The sequence below is a fragment of the Crinia signifera genome, chromosome 2, assembly GCF_055691185.1.
Source record: "Crinia signifera chromosome 2, ASM5569118v1, whole genome shotgun sequence".
NCBI lineage: Eukaryota > Metazoa > Chordata > Amphibia > Anura > Myobatrachidae > Crinia > Crinia signifera.
Genome location: NC_139218.1, coordinates 1,472,180 through 1,498,870, shown reverse-complemented (window position 1 = coordinate 1,498,870; position 26,691 = coordinate 1,472,180). Strand labels below are relative to the sequence as shown.

General features: G+C 49.3%; 1 protein-coding gene across 1 annotated transcript in view; it reads left to right on the top strand.

Moving 5' to 3' along the window:
- The window catches only part of CBS (cystathionine beta-synthase), a 73,014-nt gene that overhangs the window by 9,426 nt on the left and 36,897 nt on the right, over positions 1–26,691 (top strand). The window contains 2 exon segments of the mRNA XM_083171433.1: positions 1,471–1,562; positions 25,584–25,709. Coding sequence (XP_083027559.1) covers positions 1,471–1,562; positions 25,584–25,709 — 218 coding nt within the window.

Genomic DNA, 26,691 nt, shown 5'->3' with positions numbered 1-26,691 from the left:
GGCCACAATCGCGGGCGATTGCCCCCCGATTTTCCCATTGAAAAAAGTAAAAATCGCTTCGGTCGCGTCGTATGCGGCTAAAAAAGGCTTAAATGGTCCAGACGCGATGCCCCCGATTTCCCATAGGAAACAATGTTAAATGCCTCAATTTACCCGCGATGCCCCCGATTTCCATAGGAAACAATGTTAAATGCCTCAATTTCACCAAATCATCATAGGGAACAATGTTAAATGGGCCATAAACCCCCCAAAACACCCCTGAACAGTGAAATGTCCCCCCAAAAGTAGTTTACGCCACCCAACGATCAACGCGAACCCGAAGCGTGGCGAGCGCAGCGGTACGCGTCCTCCGACCTTTTCATACCCCCACTATCCACGTCGGCGTGGAGTTGAAAATAGAATAGTGTGGCGAGCGGACGCGGATACCTTCACAGGTAAACGCGTCCATTCGCGGGCTTCACAGGTATCCGCGTCCCCTCACGGGGCTCGCCACGCTTCGGGCTCGCTGCGCTCGCCACACTATTCTATTCTCAACTAGTGGGGGTATGAAAAGGTCGGAGGACGCATACCGCCGCCGCTCGCCACGCTTCGGGTTCGCGTTGATCGTTGGGTGGCGTAAACTACTTTTGGGGGGACATTTCACTGTTCAGGGGTGTTTTGGGGGGTTTATGGCCCATTTAACATTGTTCCCTATGATGATTTGGGTAAATTTACCCATTTAACATTGTTCCCTATGGGGAAATCGCGGGCATCGTCGGTACCATCGCACCCGATTTTTTTAGTGCATGCGATGGCCGCGATGCCCCCGATTTTTTACTCACGATGCCCACGATCATGATCGTTGTGGCCGTGCTAGGAAACAAGTACCATTTATTTTGTTACCCTCGTTTTTTTTGTAAAAAGGACTTGTCCAAGAGCCTGGTGCTGGTTTCAGAAATACAGGGGGACCCTATGCAATTTATCTCCTGTATTTTTTTGCTACTAGGACTAGCTCAAAAAGCCCAGGGCTGGTTATACAGGTTGAGTATCCCCTATCCGAAATGCTCGGGACCACGAGCATTCCGGATAGGGGAATATTCCGGTTTTTGGAATATTTTTTTTGGAGCCATACTTACCTGTCCCCTGATGGTCCCCGGGCGTCCGCGCAGTCCCCAGGCGTCCACAGCAGGCCTCCGGCATCTTCTCCTGGTCTCCAGCGGTCCCAGGAATGCATTGCGCGAGTGTGCGCGCGCACCGGTGACGTCAATAATTCGGATAATAGATATACGGATACGGGATACTCAACCTGTACTTGTTGGGGCGGTTCCCGGGTCAGTCTGCGCTGTTGGGGCGGTTCCCGGGTCAGTCTGCGCTGTTGGGGCGGTTCCCGGGTCAGCCTGCGCTGTTGGGGCGGTTCCCGGGTCAGCCTGTGCTGTCTATATTGACCAGGTCAGCCATTGGTGTGTTAGCTGTGAGTGTTTGTTTCCCTAGGACGGCTGGACATGGTCGTGGTCAGTGCTGGCACCGGGGGGACAATTACTGGACTTGCACGAAAGTTGAAGGAGAAGTGTCCAAATTGCAAGGTGAGCAGATGCAGAAATATGAAACTAATGGCGCTATGGTGACACTGCTGACATTCTACACAGATCTGCTCGAGTGGGGGGGGGGCTCCGCGCGGAGGGGAGAGTGGGGGGCTCCGCGCGGAGGGGAGAGTGGGGGGCTCTACGGAGAGTGTTGTGGGCATGCTCCTATACCTACCACCTGTCCCATGGCAGCGGTGGTCTCAATGATTGCAGCCCCCCTGCGGCTGGCTTGCTGCCACCTTCCCCTGGGGTGGGGGGGTGACAGTCACTGAACTAGTAGACAGAGACTGGTCTATACATGAACTAAGAACCCAGAGACCAAGGGGCCTGAATATAGATGACCAAGGAAACCTCTTCTTATAAACGTCTGCCATTGATTATTATTTGTACATCCCTTTTATTACCCCCGGACACTGTGCGTATATCTGTTACATCCCTTCTAATCCCCCCTGACACTGCATGTATATCTGTTATATCCCTTCTATTCCCCCCGGACACTGTGCGTATATCTGTTACATCCCTTCTATTCCCCCTGGACACTGTGCGTATATCTCTGTTATATCCCTTCTATTACCCCCGGACACTGTGCGTATATCTCTGTTACATCCCTTCTATTCCCCCCGGACACTGTGCGTATATCTCTGTTATATCCCTTCTATTCCCCCCGGACACTGTGCGTATATCTCTGTTATATCCCTTCTATTCCCCCCCCCCCCCCCAGACACTGTGCGTATATCTCTGTTATATCCCTTCTATTCCCCCCGGACACTGCGCGTATATCTCTGTTATATCCCTTCTATTCCCCCCCCCCCCCCCCCCCCCCCCCCCCAGACACTGTGCGTATATCTCTGTTATATCCCTTCTAATCCTCCCCGGACCCTGCATGTATATCTGTTACATCCCTTCTATTCCCCCCGGACACTGTGCGTATATCTCTGTTATATCCCTTCTATTACCCCCGGACACTGTGCGTATATCTGTTACATCCCTTCTATTCCCCCCGGACACTGTGCGTATATCTCTGTTATATCCCTTCTATTCCCCCCGGACACTGTGCGTATATCTCTGTTATATCCCTTCTATTCCCCCCCCCCCCCCCAGACACTGTGCGTATATCTCTGTTATATCCCTTCTATTCCCCCCGGACACTGCGCGTATATCTCTGTTATATCCCTTCTATTCCCCCCCCACTCCCCCCCAGACACTGTGCGTATATCTCTGTTATATCCCTTCTAATCCCCCCCGGACCCTGCATGTATATCTGTTACATCCCTTCTATTCCCCCCGGACACTGTGCGTATATCTCTGTTATATCCCTTCTATTCCCCCCGGACACTGCACGTATATCTCTGTTATATCCCTTCTATTCCCCCCGGACACTGTGCGTATATCTCTGTTACATCCCTTCTATTCCCCCCGGACACTGTGCGTATATCTGTTACATCCCTTCTATTCCCCCCGGACACTGTGCGTATATCTGTTACATCCCTTCTATTCCCCCCGGACACTGTGCGTATATCTGTTACATCCCTTCTATTCCCCCCGGACACTGTGCGTATATCTCTGTTATATCCCTTCTAATCCCCCCGGACACTGTGCGTATATCTCTGTTATATCCCTTCTAATCCCCCCGGACACTGTGCGTATATCTCTGTTATATCCCTTCTATTTCCCCCGGACACTGTGCGTATATCTCTGTTACATCCCTTCTATTCCCCCCGGACACTGTGCGTATATCTGTTACATCCCTTCTAATCCCCCCGGACACTGTGCGTATATCTGTTACATCCCTTCTAATCCCCCCGGACACTGTGCGTATATCTGTTACATCCCTTCTAATCCCCCCCGGACCCTGCGCGTATATCTGTTACATCCCTTCTAATCCCCCCGGACACTGTGCGTATATCTCTGTTATATCACTTCTATTCCCCCTGGACCCTGCGCGTATATCTGTTACATCCCTTCTATTCCCCCCGGACACTGTGCGTATATCTCTGTTATATCACTTCTATTCCCCCCCCCCCCCGGACACTGTGCGTATATCTCTGTTATATCCCTTCTATTCTCCCCGGACACTGTGCGTATATCTCTGTTATATCCCTTCTATTCCCCCCGGACACTGCACGTATATCTGTTACATCCCTTCTATTCTCCCCGGACACTGTGCGTATATCTCTGTTATATCCCTTCTATTCCCCCCCCCCCCCCCCGGACACTGTGCGTATATCTCTGTTATATCCCTTCTATTCTCCCCGGACACTGTGCGTATATCTCTGTTATATCCCTTCTATTCCCCCTGGACCCTGCGCGTATATCTCTGTTACATCCCTTCTATTCTCCCCGGACACTGTGCGTATATCTCTGTTATATCCCTTCTATTCTCCCCGGACACTGTGCGTATATCTGTTATATCCCTTCTATTCCCCCCGGACACTGTGCGTATATCTCTGTTATATCCCTTCTATTCTCCCCGGACACTGTGCGTATATCTCTGTTATATCCCTTCTATTCCCCCTGGACCCTGCGCGTATATCTCTGTTACATCCCTTCTATTCTCCCCGGACACTGTGCGTATATCTCTGTTATATCCCTTCTATTCCCCCCGGACACTGCACGTATATCTGTTACATCCCTTCTATTCCCCCTGGACACTGTGCGTATATCTGTTATATCCCTTCTATTCCCCCCGGACACTGTGCGTATATCTGTTATATCCCTTCTATTCCCCCCGGACACTGTGCGTATATCTCTGTTATATCCCTTCTATTCTCCCCGGACACTGTGCGTATATCTCTGTTATATCCCTTCTATTCCCCCTGGACACTGTGCGTATATCTGTTACATCCCTTCTATTCCCCCCGGACACTGTGCGTATATCTCTGTTATATCCCTTCTATTCCCCCCGGACACTGTGCGTATATCTGTTACATCCCTTCTATTCCCCCCGGACACTGTGCGTATATCTGTTACATCCCTTCTATTCCCCCCCGGACACTGTGCGTATATCTCTGTTATATCCCTTCTATTCCCCCCGGACACTGTATGTATATCTCTGTTACATCCCTTCTAATCCCCCCGGACACTGTGCATATATCTGTTACATCCCTTCTATTCCCCCCGGACACTGTGCGTATATCTGTTACATCCCTTCTATTCCCCCCGGACACTGTGCGTATATCTCTGTTACATCCCTTCTAATCCCCCCCGGACACTGTGCGTATATCTGTTACATCCCTTCTATTCCCCCTGGACCCTGCGCGTATACATCCCTTCTAATCCCCCCGGACACTGTGCGTATATCTCTGTTATATCACTTCTATTCCCCCCCGGACACTGTGCGTATATCTCTGTTATATCCCTTCTATTCCCCCCCCCCCCCCCCCCCCCGGACACTGTGCGTATATCTCTGTTATATCCCTGAAAACTCACCTATTCATCAAAGCGTAACCCTTCCACTGCATAAACTAGCTGGTTCTCCGACCCCTTGCCTGTTTACAAGAGGTACAAGCAAGTGGGTGGTGGCTAGATAGCAGGATATAATTACATAGTTACATAGTATGTAAGGCTGAAAAAAGACTTGCGTCTATCTAGTTCAACCTGGTATAGATATCCATTGCTGATTTGGTAGGTTCTGGTATTTTACAGACAAATTATATTTGTACCCATGGATGTTTTTCTCCAGTAAATGTTTGTCCAACTTTGCCTTGAACGCATTTAATGAGCCAGCCGTTACCACCTCTCTGGGAAGAGAGTTCCAGAGTTTGACTGTTCTGACCGTAAATAAATTCTTTCTACTAGCTGAATGAAATCTTTTTTTCTTCTAATCTATACTCATGCCCTAGATTCCTTTCTAGTAGACATTTCCTTATATTGGCCCCTGATATACTTGTACATGTTGAGCATGTCCCCCCTTAAACGTCTCTTTTCTAATGTAAATAGTCCCGGTACTTGTTTCCTAGCACGGCCACAATCTTGTGGATCGTGTACCTTTCAGTTAAGGTACACGATCCACACGATGGACCCGATTTCCTTTGAAATCAGGTCCATTTTGCCGGCAAAGGTACAAAATCGGGGGCATCGCGTCGGTCGGGACCATTAACATTGGTCCCGACGCGACCGACGCGATGCCCCAGATTTCCCCATAGGCTTCAATGTTAAAATATTTTTTTAACATTGAAATCGTGAGGATCGCATCGGTCTTGTGCCATTATAATGGCACAAGATGAGATGGACTTGATTAAGTCCATCTCACCTTTAAAAAAATGTGAAATGGGCCAATATGACCCCATTTCACATTATAGATGTCCCCGTCGTCACCCCACGATAGACGCCAACCCGAAGCGTGGCGAGCGCAGCGTTGCGCGTCCTCCGACCTTTTCATTCCCCTACTATCCACGTCGGCGTGGAGTTGAGAATAGAATAGTGTGGCGAGCGCAGCGAGCCATCGAGCCTGAAGCGTGGCGAGCGCAGCGAGCCCCGCGAGGGGACGCGTATAACTTCACAGGTATACGCGTCCCCTCGCGGGGCTCGCTGCGCTCGCCACGCTTCGGGCTCGGTGGCTCGCTGCGCTCGCCACACTATTCTATTCTCAACTCCACGCCGACGTGGATAGTAGGGGAATGAAAAGGTCGGAGGACGCGCACCGCCGCCCCGCGCGGGCTTGCTGCGCTCGCCACGCTTTGGGTTGGCGTCTATCGTGGGGTGGGGTTTACGTCGTTAAATTTGGGGGTCTAGGGAATATTTTACATTGAATCCAATGTAAAATCGGGTCCCAGGGACCCGATTTTACATTTCATTCAATCAAAAAATCGGGTCGATCGCATCGCATGCGACCAAATCGCATGCGATGCGATCGACCCGATTTTTGCGACACGACCACCCCGATGTAAATCGGGGTGGCCGTGCTAGGAAACAAGTACCATAGTCCCAAATTGCTTAATCTCTCCCCATAGCTTAAATTCTCCATTCCCCTAATAAGCTTTGTTGCTCGCCTTTGGACTTTTTCTAATTCTATGATGTCCATTTTATAGTGTGGGGCCCAGAACTGCACTCCGTACTCGAGGTGAGGTCTCACCAATGCTTTATATAGTGGCATAATTACCCTTGAGTCCCTAGTTTCCATTCCCCTCTTAATACATGCCAGAATTTTGTTGGCCTGTTTTGTAGCTACATTACAATGGGCACTACATCCTAGATTGCTGTCTATTTGGACTCCTAGATCCTTTTCAAGTATGGAATTACCCAGTTCCTCTCCGCTAAGGTTGTAACTTGCACACTGGTTGTGTCTCCCAAGGTGCATAACCTTACATTTATCTACATTGAACCTCATCTTCCATTTTTTTGCCCACTCATCTAGAATTGCAAGATCATTTTGAAGCATGGTAATCTGTCTGTCTCCCCTTCCTACTAGATTGTAAGCTCCTCCGAGCAGGGCCCTCTTCCCTCCTGTTGTCAAAGCCCTCTTCTCTTCACATTTCACTCACAGCTCTCCTATACTCAAACACTCAGGGCCTTATTCTGGTCGATGCGGTCCGTTCCGAATTCTTTCAGAGGGCGCATTTTAGCCGTCTGCGTAGGCAACGCTATGCGCATGTGACACGCATGGTCTCTGTACTCGTTCTCACTAATACCGTAAAGAAATGTGCACCGAATTGACTCGGGAAATATGGGCGTTTTTGGGCGTCATTCGGACTTGCACAAGGGCGTGGTTTCAAAGTGGGAAAAACTGGGCGTAAATATGGGCGTACACGAGGGAGTGCACGAACTCTGGTAGGTGTGCATTCAGACAGCACACCGACTGCAAACGAACCAACACGCATGAAATATGCCATCTTCATAAGCAAGTTTCACTTTGCGGAGAGCACTTGTTCATGCGCTAGGCATTCGGTTCACCCAATTAGTACGCCCGCACCTGAAGCACGGACGCCTGGATACAATCCACTCCTCTACTCATTAATTACACTCTTTTCATTGCTTCAATTGGAAGCATTGCTGCCTAAAGGGACCATTACTTAAAGGGGTAACAATGATTGAATAGCACTTCACATGATGTAAGGGTTAATGTAAAGTGGTAGTAATGTGTTTAAGTATCAAATAGGATTTAATTGATTACAAATATAAACAATCCCTTTTTTATGAGGTTACCTAATTGCATAAGTGTGTCATGTGACAGATTTATGAGTTCAGATAATACTTGTGAGTTTTGCAGAAATACACCGCATTGGTGCGTACGGGCAGCTTCCCGTCCGTTCTGACGCTTTAAGACCGTGCAGAATCTTTGTGTGGCCACCGCACACGCACGGTTTGGATGTTGTCCGAAAACACACCGTCTTAGAGAGCGAGTCGGTCCGAATGCGGAGGACCTGTGGGCGTTTGTTCTTACAATGTCCGCACAGCGTGGCGTGTGGTCCGCTCCGAAAGAATTCGGAACGGACCACACCAACCAGAATAACCTCCTCAGTGACCATCTTCGTCCGCATACTCCTCTCCATCATTGGCATCTAGCCTCTAGTTGTATGTTGATTGGGTCCTCACTACTTATATATAATCTGTAATGTGTATTGATCTGTGGTGCTCTTTATTTGTACTGTATTTTTGTTATTTATTCAATGTTATGCCAAGCTTTGTCTCCCTGTATTGTTCCTTTGTACGGCGCTGCGAAACACTTGTGGCGCCTTATAAATAAAATGATAATAATAATAATCCCTTCTATTCACCCCTGAACACTGCACCTTTATCTCTGTTACATCCCTTCTATTCCCCCCGGACACTGCACAGTTATCTCTGTTATATCCCTTCTATTCCCCCCGGACACTGCACATTTTTATTCTTCGGGAGACGTCAGGGGCCACAGAGCTTAACAATGGGTAGAGAGCGGATGAGCGACCATTCTAGCACCAGAAAATACCCACGTGAGTCTCCTCCCCTGATCCCTTCCTGCCTGCCTGCTGCATAGTGATAGAGGGACACAGAGCTCTCAGCCATTCCGGGGTCCACCTCTTCACAGCCAGGCCATTTGGGCAAATCCCCCCTGTACCTCTCCTACTGGAGCACAGGGTACAGCAATTTATGCTCCTGCCGGCCATAGTGCTTTGCGGAGCTCAGTGCCGTTTTATTATTTGCATTATATGTGTGCTGTGTCTCTTATACTGTGTTAACACCATCACTGCGTGTCAGAAGTATAATGTGTTACCTGTACCAGTGTAGCTGCCTCTTGTACAATGTCAGAGGACAGCGATAGTGACACAGGGGCTCCTATATTGGTGTCCTGCACATGTTGTAAGGTTGGCTTACCCCAGCTTGAGGAGGGGTTTTGCCAACAGTGTATCAATGGTCATGCGCAGCCTCCTGTGGCAGCTTCCTCTCACGAATCTGCTGGGGCTCAGTCCCCTACTCAGGTTATGTCGCAGTTAGTAGACAATCTCTTTTCTCCTTCATCCACTAGGTGTCACTAGAGTTGCACTGGGGAATAGAAGGCGACCACAGGGAGCACGGGCACTTTAAATATAACATTAGTGTGGCCAACTCCTCCCCTTCTACTTCCCCTCTCAGGCAGTCTTAGTTTGTTCCCGCAAGGGAGCAGGTCACACTTGTGCTCACTCCTGGGCATTTTTATAATTAACTAAAGCAGCAAGTTTTTTTTCTTCACAGAGGACAGGCAGATAGTTGCTGCTACTATCTGCCTGCTATGAGGAAAGCCTGCCGGAGGGAGCCGGCTGCTGCTACGGTTTGCGCCCGGCTCCCTGGCTGCAGAGACCACCGTCTTTGGAGATGAAACGGGCGCTGCGATCCTCCCCCAGCCACACCACTCACCCTCTATTAGCAGCGGAGGTCAGGGCTCTACAAAGGCGGCAGAGCAGAGGATTATTTAAAATCTGGCGCCATGGAGAAGAGAGTTGCCGGGCGGGGGGGGGCAGAGCTACCGCGTGGTACTCCCAGCCGCCCCGGCTATCTCCAGCATTTCAGTGTGCATGCGGCGGCCATTTTCTTTGTACTTCGCACCGCTGGTCACATTATTGGAGGCTCCCCAGTGTCACTGCACACTCCACCAAAGGCTGCAAAGAACACTCCATTCTCCTGGTGACCGTCCTGCTACAGCTCTACCCAGTCTGTGAGTTACAGGGGGGAGGGGGGGGGAGGGGGGGGGGTTAGAGCTAGGTGAAGACAGTTGGGCTGTGTTAAAAGTAGGGCTATAGCGCTCCCTGGATATATACAGGTTGAGTATCCCGTATCCAAAATGCTTGGGACCAGGAGAATTTTGGATAACGGATTATTCCGTATTTCGGAATATTTTAATATTTCAATTATGTATTTTGAAGTATCTTGCATGTATGCTGTATAAACACACAAAATACACACAAATATATTTTATTACCACATAAAATACACACAAATATATTATTTGTTCAAAAAACAAGGTTTCAAAACATGAAACAAAATGTGTGTACTGTGTGTACTATCTCAGATATTGAATTTGAATGCCAAGCAATCATAATATAGTGCCTGTTACATATCATGTCCTTAGTAGTGCTGTTACAAATGTCCCCAGTGAGTTTTTAGTAAAAAAAAAAAAAAAATTTCACTTTCTGGAATGTATGGTTTGTATAGACCCTGTGGCAGCTTCTCCTTTTCACTGTCTCTCCCATCCAGTGCTCTATCTGGATCTTCTATACCTACTCTCCCTTGGGTGTGTGGTAGTGTGTAGACCTGTCTGTGTGCCTTATAGTTGTGATAATGGCAGGGGGTAAGCTCCAAGAGGATTGCTTGTAAAAAGTGTAATACTAAATGTACACCTTCCTCAGAGGGGATTTTGTACTGTGATAAATGCACTGTCAATTTCCCTCCCACTCAACCCCCCTTTCTGGGCTACACAATTTACAGATGTCATGTCACGCTTATCCTCTGAACTCTCAGTCTCAGGATGGGTAGACATCTAGAAGCCAGCAGAGTGATTTAGCCTCTGCAGTACAAAGCCTCACTAGAGCCTTGGCTTCAGGGCAATCTGAATCTCGCCCTTCTTCCTCAAAATAGCCCCCCCCCCGCCTTTGCAAAGGAAGAGGGCCCCTCCACAACAGGTGGACTCCCCTGATTCTTATGACATGACAGAATTAGAAGTGGGTGAATTTGCACCCCCCCCCCCCCCTTCCCTTGAGGAGGTGCAGGAAGTGCTGGCTTTGGACACTCAGGAGCCTGCAGAACCCTCCTTTTTGGTAAAAAGCAAAAACAGTCCTCCAACTTCCCCACTGCGGAAGAGAGGCCTGGAGTCATCCAGACAAACGGTTTCAAACCCCTCGCAGGTTTTTAACAAATTACCCATTTCTGCCAGAAGGTAGAAAGAGGGTAAAAATTCCCCCTTCGGTGGATTCCTCTGTGTCACGGCTGTCAAAAGACAGTCCTCCCGGTTCCTGTGGCTACCACCCTAAAAGACATCTCTGACTGCAAGTTAGAGTTAACCCTGAAAATAATTTTTCAGCTTCTGGGGTCTTGCAGCATCCAGCACAAGTCGGATGCTGGGTTAATAAGGCCATAGGCGTATGGGCCTCACAAATCTCGTCTGCGATACGTGAGGGTTCAGACCCTGCTACTGTCATTCAACTGTCATAGCAGATTCAAGATGCCTCAACTTTTCTGATGGAAGCGTCCTCGCACATTTGTATAGTTGCAGCTAGAATTTCTGCGCTATCTATTCTGGCTTGCAATGCCCTCTGGCTGCACCAGTGGCAGGCGGACACCGAATCTAAAAGAGTAGTGAAGGCCTTGGCCTTCAATGGGGAGGTCCTGTTCAGTCCTGAGCTGGATAAATGGATATCCCAGGTGACAGGTGGTAAGTCACACTTTCTTTCTTCAGCAGCACCGCCTTCTGTTCGCAGGGCCACACAGGTAGCTTTATTTCGGTCCTTTAGCCCCTCAAACAGATTTAGGGGTCGATCCAGAGGTGGCACTCCATCACACCAAGGTTCCAGAGGTCGCAGAAGAGGTGCCTCTGCAACTACCCTGGACCTCCAAGCCTGCAGCATGACGGTCTTCCGTCCCATCTGGGGGACCCCAGGGTGGGACCTAGACTACGAAATTTCAGTCACGTCTGGCTCCAGTCCTGTCAGGACTCCTGGGTAAGGGATCTTGTGGCCCTAGGCTACAAAATTCACTTCCGTCTAACTCCCCCAAACAGGTTTTTCAAAACAGGGATGCCAGTTCCTCCAGAGAAGGGGAATCTCTTATTGGCAGCCATTGCCAGATTGAAAAACACAGGAATGGTGGTTCCGGTTCCTACAGAACCGCGTACCCAAGGCTACTACTCAAGTCTTTTTCTCGTGCCAAAGCCGGATGGCTCAGTATGCCCCATTCTTTATTTAAAGGATTTGAACCCGTACTTGCAGGTGGTCAAATTCAAAATGGAGTCCTTGCAGTCAGTGATACAGGGGTTGGAAGAGGGGGAGTTCGTGGTATCTATCGATATTAAAGGATGTGTACCTACACATCCCCATCTGGCCCCCCCACCAAGCATTTCTTCGGTTTGCGGTGCAGGATCATCACTAGCAGTTTCAGGCACTACCATTCGGCCTATCGTCCGCACCTCGGATTTTCACCAAGGTTATGGCGGTGATAATGGAGGTTCTCTGCACTCAAGGTGTAACAATCATACCTTATCTAGACGACCTTCCTATCTTGGGAGACCCTGCTGGAGAACATTCTTCTCGCTCAAAGAATCCTCATTTCTTCTACGATCCCATGGCAGCCTTAACATTGGGATTCCATCCCTCCTCCTCGTAATTAGACAGGTTACTTTTTTCCCAGGGACCTCCCCTTCCTGTATAAATCCCTGCTCCTCCCATACCCTGGTGTCTTTTTTTCCTGTCTCCTTGTGTAGTTAGAGGCAGGAGTGGTTACTTTATTTTGGGCTCACTTCATAGATACAGGGGGTCACTATGGGGAAGAGCAACATGGAAGCGTGGCTCTAAGAGTACTGTCCATGTAAAAAGGTCAGGAGCGGATGGGTAAGTCTCCTTAAAAAGCATATATGTATATCACCTTAAACCGCTGCGGAAATCCAGCATGATACTGCTACTGAGAACGGCGGCGTCCAGGCAGCGTGTGCGACTACAAGCACCAGGATTCAGAGCGCCGGAGGCGACTTCCGCCAACGCCAGGCTTTCAGAGTGGCGGTGACGCGCTTCCGCCGCGGCAGGACTACAGCGTCCACAATGCATTGCGGGACGCCATTTCCGGCAACAGCACGCACGGCGCGCTCTGCACAGTTAAAAGCCGCTGGACGGGCGGCACTATGGCAGCTTGTATGAAAGCAGAGGGATCTCTGAGCAAGCGGTGGACAGCGTTTTCTGAGAGGCCAGTGGCAGTGACTTGTTTTAGCCGGTTTAAGGTAGGACACTTCCTTACTACTCAGATACCTCATATGCTTAGAGGATATCTCTCATGGGAATATGTTCATTCAGGTCCTTTGACAGTATGGAACAGCAGAATCTGCCTTCCCCCACTAGAGAAGAGAGTGCCCCTGTGAGGTGAGCCTTGTTATTTTTTTTATGCTAATAGGAATAGGGTTTTTTTTGTTATAGCATAGTGACAGGCTTTCTTTCTCCATAGTGTGCCGGATATTGAGGTACAGACTGGAGCTAGGAAGAAAACAATTAAGAAAAAGCATAGAGAAACATGCTGCATGAACTGTGACAGAAAGTTTGAATTTGTACAAGGCAAAACACTATGTGGACAGTGTGAAGTACGACCTAAACAGGACTCAGGAGCAAGTAGTGATAGTCATACTAAGATGCTTAAGGATTTGATGGACTGGATGAGAGACTCTTTCGTTTCTAAAACAGAGTATAGGGAGGATCAGGGCTCTAAAAGGTCCAGAGATCAAGCAGGTCTGCCATATGAGGATCCCAATACTTCTGATGAGCAGGACGGGGCACAGGTTGCCGATGATGAGCCTGGTGAAATCAAGGAGGACACTAGAATATTCAATTTTGAGACAGTTGAGATTATTCTGAAAAATATATATAAAACCATGAATTATGAGGATCCGGTAACTCCCGTGGAGGGGGCGGATGTATTATTTGAGGATAGGTCGAAAAAGACAAGATCCTTTCCGGTACACCGTGTAATCAAAGAGGTCATTAATAAAGAATGGACGAATGTGGAGAAAAAACAGGGCAAGTTGTTCCGAGTCGACCGGATGTATCCCATTAAGGATGATGATTTTGTTAAATGGTGCGGATTACCAAGAATTGATGCAGCTGTGGCGGAGGTTACATCTCGCACTACCTTACCGTTGGAGGACGGAGCCTCCTTCAAGGATCCAATGGATCGAAGAATGGAGAACTCATTAAGAAAGCTACACTTCTCCACGGCTGTATCTTTGAAGGCGGGTGTATCCATGGCATCAGTAGCCAGGGCCCTTAGGGTATGGTGTACCACTCTTCATAATGACATTGAGGAGAAAATCTCCAGACAATATTTATTAAAGAATTTAGAGGTGATCCAAAAATCGGTGGAGTTCTTATGCGAAGCCTCATTGGATGTGACAACATTTGCAGCCAGGGCTATGTCAGCTGGAGTAGCCACAAGAAGAGCTCTATGGCTAAGGCCCTGGGCTGCTGACTCCAATTCAAAGAACCGTCTAGTATCGTTACCTTTTGAAGGAGCATTCCTATTTGGGACCAAACTGGATGCACTAATTCATAGGCTTACGGGAGGTAAATCCTTGAAATTACCTCAAGATAGGAAGACTCGTTTCCAATATCCTTCAGGCTCCAGACAAGCGTTCAGAGAAGCCAAGTCTTATAGGCCAGGTAGGCCATACAGTCAGAGAGGGGCTTTCGCCTCTTCTCGCCAGTCCTTTCGTCAAAACTTCCGAAGAGGTGGCAGGCAATGACAGTCAGCAGTTTCCCCCGGTAGGAGCCCGGCTGTTACTATTTACCAACATTTGGGGGAATTCAGTTCAGGACATTTGGGTTCAGAACATAGTGTCCGAAGGTTATCAGCTGGAGTTTGCTCAGGTACCAATCAAGAATTATTTTATGGAATCAAGAAATCCGAGATCAAAGTTGGAAGAGACAGAATTGAAGAAGATCATAGTCAATCTGCTACTAATAAGAGCAATAGAGCCGGTTCCATCAGAACAGAGGATGGAGGGGTTTTACTCCAATCTTTTCCTAGTCAGGAAGAATACAGGAGGTTTCAGAACGATAATAGACCTAAGGCGTCTGAATCAATACCTGGAAGTAAGGAAATTCCAGATGGAGACTATGAAGACGATCACAGCAGGAGTAAGAAGAGGAGACTTCATGGTGTCTCTAGACTTAAAGGACGCCTACTATCATGTTCCGATCCACAACAGTCACAGAAAATTTCTCAGGTTTTCAATCAAGGGAAAACACTATCAGTTCACGTGCCTCCCCTTCGGGTTAGCCTCATCCCCGAGGGTATTCACCAAGGTGCTAATAACAGTGATAGCGAATCTCAGGAAGAGGGGGATTCTGTTATGGCCTTATTTGGACGATATTTTGATAGCTGCTCCCTCCAAGCAAATTCTAATGAAACAGCTCAAGATAGTAAAGGAGCACTTGCAGTCGCACGGATGGCTGGTGAACGAAGGAAAGAGCCAGCTGGAGCCAACACAAAGAATAAAGTTTCTGGGAGTGATGATAGATTCCGTGAAGTTCACCATTTCCCTGTCAGAGGAAAGATGTTTGAAGATAAGAGAACTAGCGGTCGCCTTGGCAGGAAGAAGAGTTGTAGTTCTCAGAGATTGGGTAAGGCTTTTGGGAATGATGTCATCCACGATCGGGATAGTTCCATGGGCTCAATGGAACATGAGAGAATTACAGTGGGCAGTGTTGCCATACCTAAAGAGAAGATGGACAAAGGCAGAGAAGGTGTCAATTCCGGACAAAGCAAAGAAATCTCTGTCATGGTGGAGCAAGCCAACCCTGAGGGACAAGGTGACATCGTTGAAGATGCCCAAATTTATAGTCATTACAACCGACGCGAGCCAGTTAGGCTGGGGAGCCCATTCCGAAGGAGAGACGGTACAAGGGCTATGGACAAAAGGAGAAAGTCGGAATTCATCCAATTGGCGAGAGGCCGAGGCGGTATGGAGAGCAATCGAGTTCTTTTCTCCAAGAATCAGGAAGTCAGATTTAAGAATCTTCTCCGACAATACCTCAGTCGTGGCCTACATAAATCATCAGGGGGGCACGAGGAGCAAGTCCCTAATGAATGTAGTTGCGAAGATAGTGTCATGGGCAGAGGAGAATCTGAATTCACTATCAGCCTTATTCATGCCCGGGAAACAGAATGTGCTAGCAGACTTTCTCAGTCGAAAACAGATCCTCCCAGGCGAGTGGGAGTTGAATGGGGAGACCTTCAGGGAACTAACCAGCCGGTTTGGAGTTCCAGAAGTGGACCTCATGGCGACACATTTGAACAAAAAGGTAGAGAAATTCTTCTCCAGATTTTGGCTACCCCAAACATCAGCAGCGGATGCCTTGTCAGTCCAGTGGACGTTCCGACTAGGGTATGTGTTCCCACCATTTCCATTGATTCACAAGGTGTTAAAGAAAATAATGGAAGATCAGGTAGAGGTGATAATAATCCTTCCTTTCTGGCCTCGGAGATCCTGGTTCTCAACAGTACAGAGATTGGCGATTCTGGGTCCATGGACCCTCCCACTGAGACCAGATTTGTTAAGACAGGATCAAGTGCTTCACCCAGATCCAGCTACTCTAGCTTTGACGGCTTGGAGATTGAAAGGAACTCCTTGAAGCAGAAAGGTCTGTCAGACCAAGTGGTGGCGATCCTGCTACAAGCAAGGAAGAAAGTTTCTTCGAATATCTACTATAGGGTATGGCGTACCTTTATTAACTGGAGAGGGGTAACATTACCAATACAAGAGACATCCACAGCAGAGATTCTACAGTTCCTGTGTAGAGGGTTCTCCGAGGGTCTGGCCAACTCTACATTAAAGGTGCAGATCTCAGCCTTGAGCGTCCTGGTGGAGAGAAGGCTGGCAGAAGAACAATTGATTATAAGATTCTGTAACGCAATTAAGAGGATGAGACCTCCAATTAGAGCGCTAGTAGCATCATGGGATCTGAATTTGGTGTTGACGACCTTAATGAGACCTCCATTTGAACCCTTGTCCGAGACTTCGTTGAGACATTTAACATGGAAAACAGTATTCTTAGTTGCCATAACATCGGCAAGAAGAGTCAGTGAACTACAAGCCCTTTGGGCTGAAGAACCATATTTAAAGATACTTCCAGGAAGAATTGTTTTAAAGACAAATCCACATTTCGTTCCAAAAGTGGTTTCTGAATTTCACCTCAATCAGGAGATCTCGCTACCTTCATTCTATCCTGACCCACAGAGTGAAGAAGAAGAATTGTTACACAGACTAGATGTGGTAAGATGTATTACCATTTACCTACAAAGAATGGAGGATGTTAGGCAATCAAGAAGCCTGTTCATCATCCCGGAAGGAGCCAGAAAGGGGCTCACACCTACCAAGCAGACCATCGCTAGATGGTTGAGAGAAGTTATCTCATTTGCATATAAATTGGAAGGAAGAGAAGTTCCGGCGATCATTTCGGCACACTCCACGAGGGCTACGGCGACTTCCTGGGCCCTGAAGGCGAATGCATCAGTCAAGGATCTGTGCGACGCCGCTACTTGGTCCTCAGTCCATACCTTTTCAAGGCATTATGAGCTAGATGTTTCAAGAACTCAATTTGGGAGTCAAGTTTTGCAGAGTGTGTTTAAAAAGTAAAATATTATAGAACATGCTTTCGTGTCCCTCCCTTTCTTATTTGCTTTGGTATTTCCCAATGTTAAGGCTGCCATGGGATCGTAGAAGAAAACATCGGATTATACTCACCGATAATTCCTTTTCTTCTTAGAGACCATGGCAGCCATGGTTTGCCCTCCCTTTTGTGTTCTTTTTTCCCAGGAATGGAAGGAGACACTCGAAAAGACACCAGGGTATGGGAGGAGCAGGGATTTATACAGGAAGGGGAGGTCCCTGGGAAAAAAGTAACCTGTCTAATTACGAGGAGGAGGGATGGAATCCCAATGTTAAGGCTGCCATGGTCTCTAAGAAGAAAAGGAATTATCGGTGAGTATAATCCGATGTTATCCCATGGATGGATCCTCAATTTCGAGAAGTCCACTGCTTCTACCAGCTCAGCGCCTTTTGTTTATTGGGATGATCTTGGACACAGTCTAGATAAAAGTATTTTTACCATCCGACAAGATCCAGTCCTTACAGATCTTGGTCAGGCTTGTCCTGCGTCACAGACAGGTGTCCGTTTACCTTTGCACCAGGCTCCTGGGAAAGATGGTATCCACTTTCGAGGTGGTGCAGTACGGGCGGTTCCACTCTCGCCCATTTCAGCTGTTGCTTCTCCATCAGTGGTACGTATCTCACCTGCACCTACAGCAGATGGTGACCCTATCTCCTCGAGCTCGTCTGTCCTTGCTTTGGTGGCTCAACACAGCCAACGTACAGCAAGGAAAACGGTTTGTGATCTGGGACTGGACCCTCCTCACCACGGACACCAGCCTCCGAGGTTGGGGAGCAGTCACCTTAGACCATCAGTTCCAGGGGTTATAGACCAGACAGGAGAGTCTCCTCTCGATCAACGTTCTGGATCTGAGAGCTGTCTATTACGCGCCTTCTACAGGCAAAATGTCTCCTTCAGGGCAAGGCCATCTGCATCCAGTTCGACAACTGCACGGCAGTGGCGTATATCAACAAGCAGGGAGGAACCCGCAGTTGCGCAGCCATGAAGGAGGTCAGCAGAATCCTGATCTGGGCGCAGACTCACGCTCTGGCCCTCTCGCCATTTTCATACCCGGAGTAGAAAACTGGGAGGCTGATTTTCTCAGCCGGTAAGATGTACATCAGGGAGAATGGTCCTTACACCCTCAGATCTTTCAGAGGTTGATCCTTCGGGGGGGCCGTCCTCAGGTGGACCTGATGGCGTCCTGTCACAAAGGGGTGGACGAGCTGGTCGCTCCGTGGCCCTTCCAGTTTGTGTACCCCTTTCCACCGTTCCCGTTGATACCTCGAGTTTTTCAACGCATCCGGAGAGAGGGAGTCACGGCTCTGTTCATACCACCAGACTGGCCATGTCTGTCTTGGTACACCAGTCTGACAGCAATGCTGATAGATGAACCATGGCCCCTGCCTCTTCAGGACGAGCTTCTCAGCCAGGGACCCTTACTGCCACTGGCCTCTGCCAGGCGCGTATCTGAACTTGGGGCTCTTTCTTGTCATTTCCCCCTTCCTTCAGTTCCATTCTGACAGAGCGGAACTCCGAACTAGTCTGTCTTTCTACCAAAGGTAGTATCTACCTTTCACTTAAATCAACCAATTGTGGTTCCAGCATTTACGGAGGACTCACCAGAGGCAGATCACTGGATGTTGTCAGGGCTCTGCGCATCTATGTTTCTTGCACAGCCCCCATTAGGAAGTCTGATGCTCTGTCACCTACGACCCCTTACGTCGCGGGTGGCCAGCTTCTAAGCAAACACTTTCTAGGTGCATTGGAATGACAATTCGTCGGGCCTATGTCACCTTTTCTCGGACTCCTGCTTGCATAACAGCACACTCAACCAGATCGGTGGGTCCCCTTTGTTAGGTTTTACAGATTTGATACCTTTGCGGCTCAGCGTTCATTGTTTGGCCACACGGTATCCAAACATCAGCATTCACCCACCCAGGTTGGAAGCTCTGGGGCATTCCCCAGTGTAACTCCAGTGACACCTAGTGGATGAAGGGGAGAGAGTGATTTTGTACTTAACGTAAATTATTTTCTCAGAGTCCACAGGTGTCACTGGACGCCCACCACAGCGCTGTTCTCTTCTGTTGCCTTAGGGCAAGTTACCTATCGGTGTAATTACCTTGGAGTTTTCCCTGTTACATAGTAGGTGAGGCTGAAATAAAGACTTGCATCCATCTAGTTCAACCTATGTTTATAGTAGCTAATCCCTTGTTGTATAGTATGTTCTGATATTTTAAAGACAGATTGTTACTTATTCGTACCCGTGGATGTTTTTAACCAATAAATGTTTATCCAACCTGTTATAGTTACAGCTGTTATGTTGTCTGTTGACTCTGTATGTTTTGGTTTTCAGTGTTTTTTTTCTCACTGTCTTCTTCTTTACTTCATGTATTGAATGATGTATGTGGTATTTAACCTCCTCTTCGGAAGTGTGTTTTATCTTCCTGCTCCCTTCCGAGCACAATCCTTAGGACTGCCTGAGAGAAAGTAGAAGGGGAGGAGTTGGCCACACTAATTTTATATTCAAAGTGCCTATGCTCCCTGTGGTCGCCTTCTATTCCCCAGACACATGATGACTCGGAGAAAAGGATTTATGGTAAGTACAAAATCCCTCCATCTGCACCGCCACATCTCCAGTGTGTGCCCCCTTGTGGAGGAGCCTGCCTGGGCACGTGGCAGCCTTGGTTCATGGCATCCAGACATCCTTACAGAGTAAACCTGGAAGCCGCATGGCTCGGGTCAGAGGGGCCCTTTCCCTCAGACCCCTCCTCCAGCCGCTAGTGCCCCGCTCCCGCCAGTGGTGTGGGGGCACAAGACGGCCGTGTGGCCCCTGCCACCGGTCCCCACTGCCCCAACCCCCCCCCCCCAAAAAAAAATGGCCAGCATCTCCCTGAAGCCGAGGCGGGCAGGGAGACACTGGCCATCCGTCGTGATACTGGGACGCGTGTTTGCGTGAGATGCATGCGCGCCCCAGTCCCTATCATTTATATTGAGCCCACATACTATTGGTAATGCTCATGCTGCCCACCGATGGTGCAAATCACCATCGATGGGCAGCATGAACGTAATCATGCTGCCCGACACCAATGGCCTCTACTACAGCCTATGCACTTACTGGATAGTGCGGCTGTGCAGTACTAGTGTGCTGACACAATGGGGGGAGCTGCTGCTGTGTGCACGGGAAGAGAACGGAGCAAGAAGCAGGGACTGGCTCCGTGACAAGGCGGGTGGGCGGTGACTGACAAGGCGGGTGGGCGGGTCCCGGCGGGTGCAGGAGGCTAGTGTCGCTGGTGCACAGTGCTTTGTGCACCAGCGACCTGCAATTTTTAGGCAGAATCAGAGGAGCAAGCTCCCCAACCAGCGACCATGAAGGGCTGGCCATGGGAGCGCGCTCCCAGCCCTTTATCGCTGGCTGCACATTAAATCACTGGCAATATGGTCGCTGAGCGACCATTTTGCCAGCGATTTCATGCATAATTGCAGCCGTGTGTACACAGCATTAAATTTACAAGACACTACTGAACCCCCCTCGGTCTTCGGGACCGTCTTTTAATCATCGTAATCGGACTCTAGCGGGTTTTCCCTAAATCTACTGATTTAGAGGAGACCCTCTCTGAGGTCTGGGAGATACCTACAGTAATAGGATGTTTGCACTCCCTTAAGCTCTTTGCCATCCTTTATCCACTCCGTCTGGAGGAAAGTGTCTTCTGGGAGCCCCTAAACACGTCGCAATGATTGTGCGCTCCTCTACTCTCCCCATTCCCACCGCATACCTTAAGGATTCCGCTGTCCGGAAGTTGGAAAATGTTCCTAAGCTCAGCTATACAACCTCCAGGGCGGTGGCTCGGCCTACACTGGCGTCTGCCTGGGTGGCTTAGTCCATGGTGGAATGGACTACCGCCCTCGCCAATATGGTTGCGAAGGGGTAGTGCAGATGACCTGCTGCACTCTATTTAGGGGAGGCTGCACTAGATGCAGCCACCTTTACCTCCTGCGTGTCTCTGTGGCTCCACTCATGGAAGGAGGATTCTGATTCCAAGAAAACCTTCAGAGGCTCTTTTTTTACGGGTTCCCTTTTTTTGGGGGATTAGAATTGGACATAATCGTGGCCACTGTGGCTGCTTCCAAAGCAGCTTTTCTGCTGTCCACTCCTACTCCACACCCCCGCACTGTGTTCCAGTCCTTATGTTTTCAGGGCAGGGGTAGGTGACAAGTCTTCTACAAGAACTCCTCCCCAGTGTGCAAAGTCCTCTAAGGCTAAGGGCAAATGTCCCTGGGCCACCAGACACCTTGAATCTAAGTCTGAGGGCAAGTTCTCAGCATGACGGAGTGGCGCTCCCTCCACCTGGGGGATCCCAGGGGGGGGGGGGGGTTACCTGCTACCTTTTTTTCAGGCATCTGGCTGGAGTCCACGACAGACACATGTGTTAGGTATGTGGTCTCCCAAGGCTACTCAATAACTTTTCACCTTCGTCCACCAAGCTCCTTCTTTTCCACAAGTTCTCCCAGGGACCTGGAAAAGAGCAGAGCTCTAGAGCAGGCCATCCAAAAGCTACTGTCATCCGGGGTCATAGCTCCCATTCCTGTGTCTCAGCGAGGCACAGGGTTTTAGGCCAGCCTCTTCTTGGTTCGGAAGCCCAACTGTTTTTTCTGAAACGGCTCAACGAATTTGTCAGGGTCTCAAAGTTGAGGATGAAAACCTTGAGGTCCATTGTTCTGGTTTTACAACTGGGGGACTACATGACATCCTTGGACATCCAGGATGCAAATTTGCATATCCCCATCAAGCGGGAACATTGACTGTGTTTCTGCAGTTTGCACTGCAGGACCGTCAAATCCAGTTTCAGGCTCTGCCCTTCAGCCTATCCACGGCTCCCAGGGTGTTTACGAAGGTCATGGCAGACTTCGCAATTGGGGTTTCAGGGATCCTTCCGGATCTGGATGACCTGTTGATCCTGGCACAGTCGCCCGAGGTTCTCCAGGCACACTTGACCAATTTGACGGTCCTAGAACATCACGGCTGGAGCATCAATTGGCCCCAAGTCTTCTCATCTATGGTTCATCTAGGGGCCCTGTTGGACACAGTTCTTCAGCGTATCTACTTGCCAGAGGTATGCCAAAGGGCTCCCCCAGGTGTGCATCAATCCATGCCTGCATGAGGGTCCTGGGCTCCATTGTGTTGACCTTTGACATGTCAGAGCATGCACAATTCCACTCTCGCCCTCTCCAACAAGAGATCCTCAACAAATATTCGGGGTCGTACTACAATCTACGAACACACCGGATTGTCTTGATTCTGGCAGTACGATCTCCCTGTCCTCGTGGCTTCTGGATCAGAACCTCATGGAGAGGGGACTGTTATGGATTCATCAGTGGACTCTCGGATGCCAGCCTCCGTGGTTGGGGGGCAGTCACGTGTCATCTTTTCAGGGGCTGTGGAATTCACAGGAATCCCTGCTTGTCCATCAATGTTCTCGAACTGAGGGCAGTCCTGCGAGCTCTCCGCCAGATGAAGCCTTGGCTTCGAGGTCACCGTGTGCAAGTCCAGTCAGACAACGAGACAACTGTGGCTTATATCAACCAGCAGAGGGGCACTCTGTGTCGGGAGGCCTCCTGCATCTTCCGATGGGCAAGTTCCCGGCCTTATCGTCAATCTTTATTCCAGGGGTCCTCAATTGGGAGGCTGACTTTCTCAGCCATCTGGAGGTGTTCCAGATGTTGGTTGACTGTTGGGGCAGACCAGAGGTGGACTTGATGGCCTGACGCCACAATCACCTGGTCACCCAGTACAGGTCTGGGAGACCCAGGGGCCTGATGTATGCCTTTCCCCCATCTCACTCCTCCTCAGAGTTCTTTGCAAGTTCAAGACGGAGGTGTCTGACCTGTCAGTATCCTTTCCTAGTCTTTCATCCTGATGGGGCGGTTTTTCAAACCGTTCCTTCACACCTCCGCAAGGTGGTATCCAAGTTTCATGTCAACTAGGAGGTTGTTGTTTCTGCTTTTCGTAAGCCGGATGCCTCTCCTGAGCAGTGTTCCCTGGATGTGGTCTGTGCTTTGCGCATCTATTTGCGTCGCACTAGAACACTTCTGAAATCTGACTTTGTCCTCCTATGGATTTCTGGAAGAGGGGTTGGCCTGCTACCAAGCAAACTATTGCCCGATGGCTGAGGTCTGGGAGAATCGAAGAGATGTACCAGATATACGCACAGTGTCCGGGGGGAATAGAAGGGATGTAACCGAGATATAAGCAGTGTCCGGGGGAAAATAGAAGGGATGTAACCGAGCTATAAGCAGTGTCCGGGGGGAGTAGAAGGGATGTAACAGATATACACACAGTGTCCGGGGGGAGTAGAAGGGATGTAACAGAGATATACGCACAGTGTCTGGGGGGAATAGAAGGGATATAACAGAGATATACGCAGTGTCCGGGAGGAATAGAAGGGATATAACAGAGATATACGCAGTGTCCGGGGGGGAATAGAAGGGATATAACAGAGATATACGCACAGTGTCCGGGGGGGAATAGAAGGGATATAACAGAGATAAATGTTTAGTGTCAGGGGGGAATAGAAGGGATATAACAGAGATATATGCACAATGTACGGGGGAAATAGAAGGGATGTAACAGATATACGCACAGTGTCCGGGGGAAATAGAAGGGTTATAACAGAGATATACGCACAGTGTCCGGGGGAAATAGAAGGGATGTAACCGAGATATACGCAGTGTCCGGGGGGGAATAGAAGGAATAGAACAGAGATATACGCACAGTGTCCGGGGGGGGGGGGGGGAATAGAAGGGATTTAACAGATATACGCACAGTGTCCGGGGGAAATAGAAGGGATGTAACCGAGATATACGCAGTGTCCGGGGGGGAATAGAAGGAATAGAACAGAGATATACGCATAGTGTCCGGGGGGGGGGGGGGGGGGGGGGAATAGAAGGGATTTAACAGATATACGCACAGTGTCCGGGGGAAATAGAAGGGATGTAACCGAGATATACGCAGTGTCCGGGGGGGAATAGAAGGAATAGAACAGAGATATACGCACAGTGTCCGGGGGGAGTAGAAGGGATGTAACAGAGATAAGTGCGCAGTGTCCGGAGGGGGGGGGGAATAGAAGGGATGTAACCGAGATATAGGCACAGTGCCAGGGGGGTGGGGTGGGTGGGTATATATCTGTTACATCCCTTCTATTGACTCCAGGACACTGCCCTTCTATTGACCCCAGGACACTGCACGTATATCTGTTACATACCTTCTATTCCCCCCCCCCCCCCTGTCCCCAGACACTGTGTGTATATCTTTGTTAAATCTATTCTATCCCCGCCCCCCCAGGCACTACGCGTATATCTGTTACGTCTATCCTTCCCCAGGCACTGCAGGTATATCTTGGTTACATCCCTTCTGTTCCTCCCGCAGGACCACCTCTGCCAAACAATAAGAGATAGGAATAGCTAGCCTACCACACGTCCCTAACCATGTAGCAAGGGCAACATCTACTCCACCAGCTATCCTATAAACATTGTGCGCTTTATTCCTGTTGATTTGGGTTTTTTTTTCCCCTCCTTCAATGTTTCAGCATTCTTTATTTACACTGTATGCTGCAAGCGCTCTGTATACACAGACTCACATATTTACTGTACAGCATCTTCGGGTGTAGGAAAGCCCCGCCCCGCCCCGCTCACCCTGCACCGCCCCGCTCACCCTGCACCGCCCCGCTCTGTGCTCCTCTGCTAATGAGAACCAACTCAGAATGAATTTATCAGATTTCTAGACTTTAAGAAAAATATCAGATAAGAAATTGTCTTTTTGGGCTTGAAGTTGGGACAAGATTTCCAGTCTGCAAATGTTCAACTACAGTATGATCAATGTATTTTTTGCCTTTATATAATAAACCGGTGACAGATGCATCAAACCGCTTGAAGTCTGTGACCACAACCGATGCCTGGATAGTTCCACAGAATAAAATATCAGAGGAGAGCATGCCACTGACTGTGCCCTTGTTATGTGGGCAGGAGGTGGCCATGTATGTGGGCAGGAGGTGGCCATGTATGTGGGCAGGAGGTGGCCATGTATAGCATATGTGCAGGAGGTGGCAATGTATGTGGGCAGAAGATGGCCATGTACTGACAATACGGCATAAATGGCTAGATTGCATGGCACATGCAGTTAAGGTGTAAATTGTTACAATATCTGTGTGTCATTGTTAATATACTCTAGGTAATTGGAGTGGATCCAGAAGGTTCTATTCTAGCTGAGCCTGAGCAGCTCAATCAGACAGACAAGACTGGATACGAGGTGGAAGGAATCGGATATGACTTCATTCCAACTGTGCTGGACCGAACGGTGAGACTTTAGGCTCTGTGAGCAGACTGAAGTGTTGGGGATGAGATGGCATGGGAAAAGTAAGGAGGTCACTGGGAGGAGTTAGGGCCATCCCTGAGAGGACGTGGGGAGGTGTGGGATGGAGTAGGGTTATGGGTGAGAGGGCCTGATGAGGTGGGATGGAGTAGGGTTATGGGTGAGAGGGCCTGATGAGGTGGGATGGAGTAGGGTTATGGGTGAGAGGGCCTGATGAGGTGGGATGGAGTAGGGTTATGGGTGAGAGGGCCTGATTAGGTGGGATGGAGTAGGGTTATGGGTGAGAGGGCCTGATGAGGTGGGATGGAGTAGGGTTATGGGTGAGAGGGCCTGATGAGGTGGGATGGAGTAGGGTTATGGGTGAGAGGGCCTGATGAGGTGGGATGGAGTAGGGTTATGGGTGAGAGGGCCTGATGAGGTGGGATGGAGTAGGGTTATGGGTGTGATGTGGGAAGGAGTAGGGTTATGGTTAAGAGGACAGGGTGTGATGTGGGATGGAGTAGGGTTATGGGTGAGAGGGCCTGATGAGGTGGGATGGAGTAGGGTTATGGGTGAGAGGGCCTGATGAGGTGGGAAGGAGTAGGGTTATGGGTGAGAGTACATGATGTGATGTGGGAAGGAGTAGGGTTATGGGTGAGAGGGCCTGATTAGGTGGGATGGAGTAGGGTTATGGGTGGGATGGAGTAGGGTTATGGGTGAGTGGGCCTGATGTGGGAAGGAGTAGGGTTATGGGTGAGTGGGCCTGATGTGGGAAGGAGTAGGGTTATGGGTGAGTGGGCCTGATGAGGTGGGATGGAGTAGGGTTATGGGTGAGCGTACATGGTGTGATGTGGGAAGGAGTAGGGTTATGGGTGAGAGGACCGGGTGTGATGTGGGATGGAGTAGGGTTTTGGGTGGGATGGAGTAGGGTTATGGGTGAGAGGGCCTGATGAGGTGGGATGGAGTAGGGTTATGGGTGAGAGAGCCT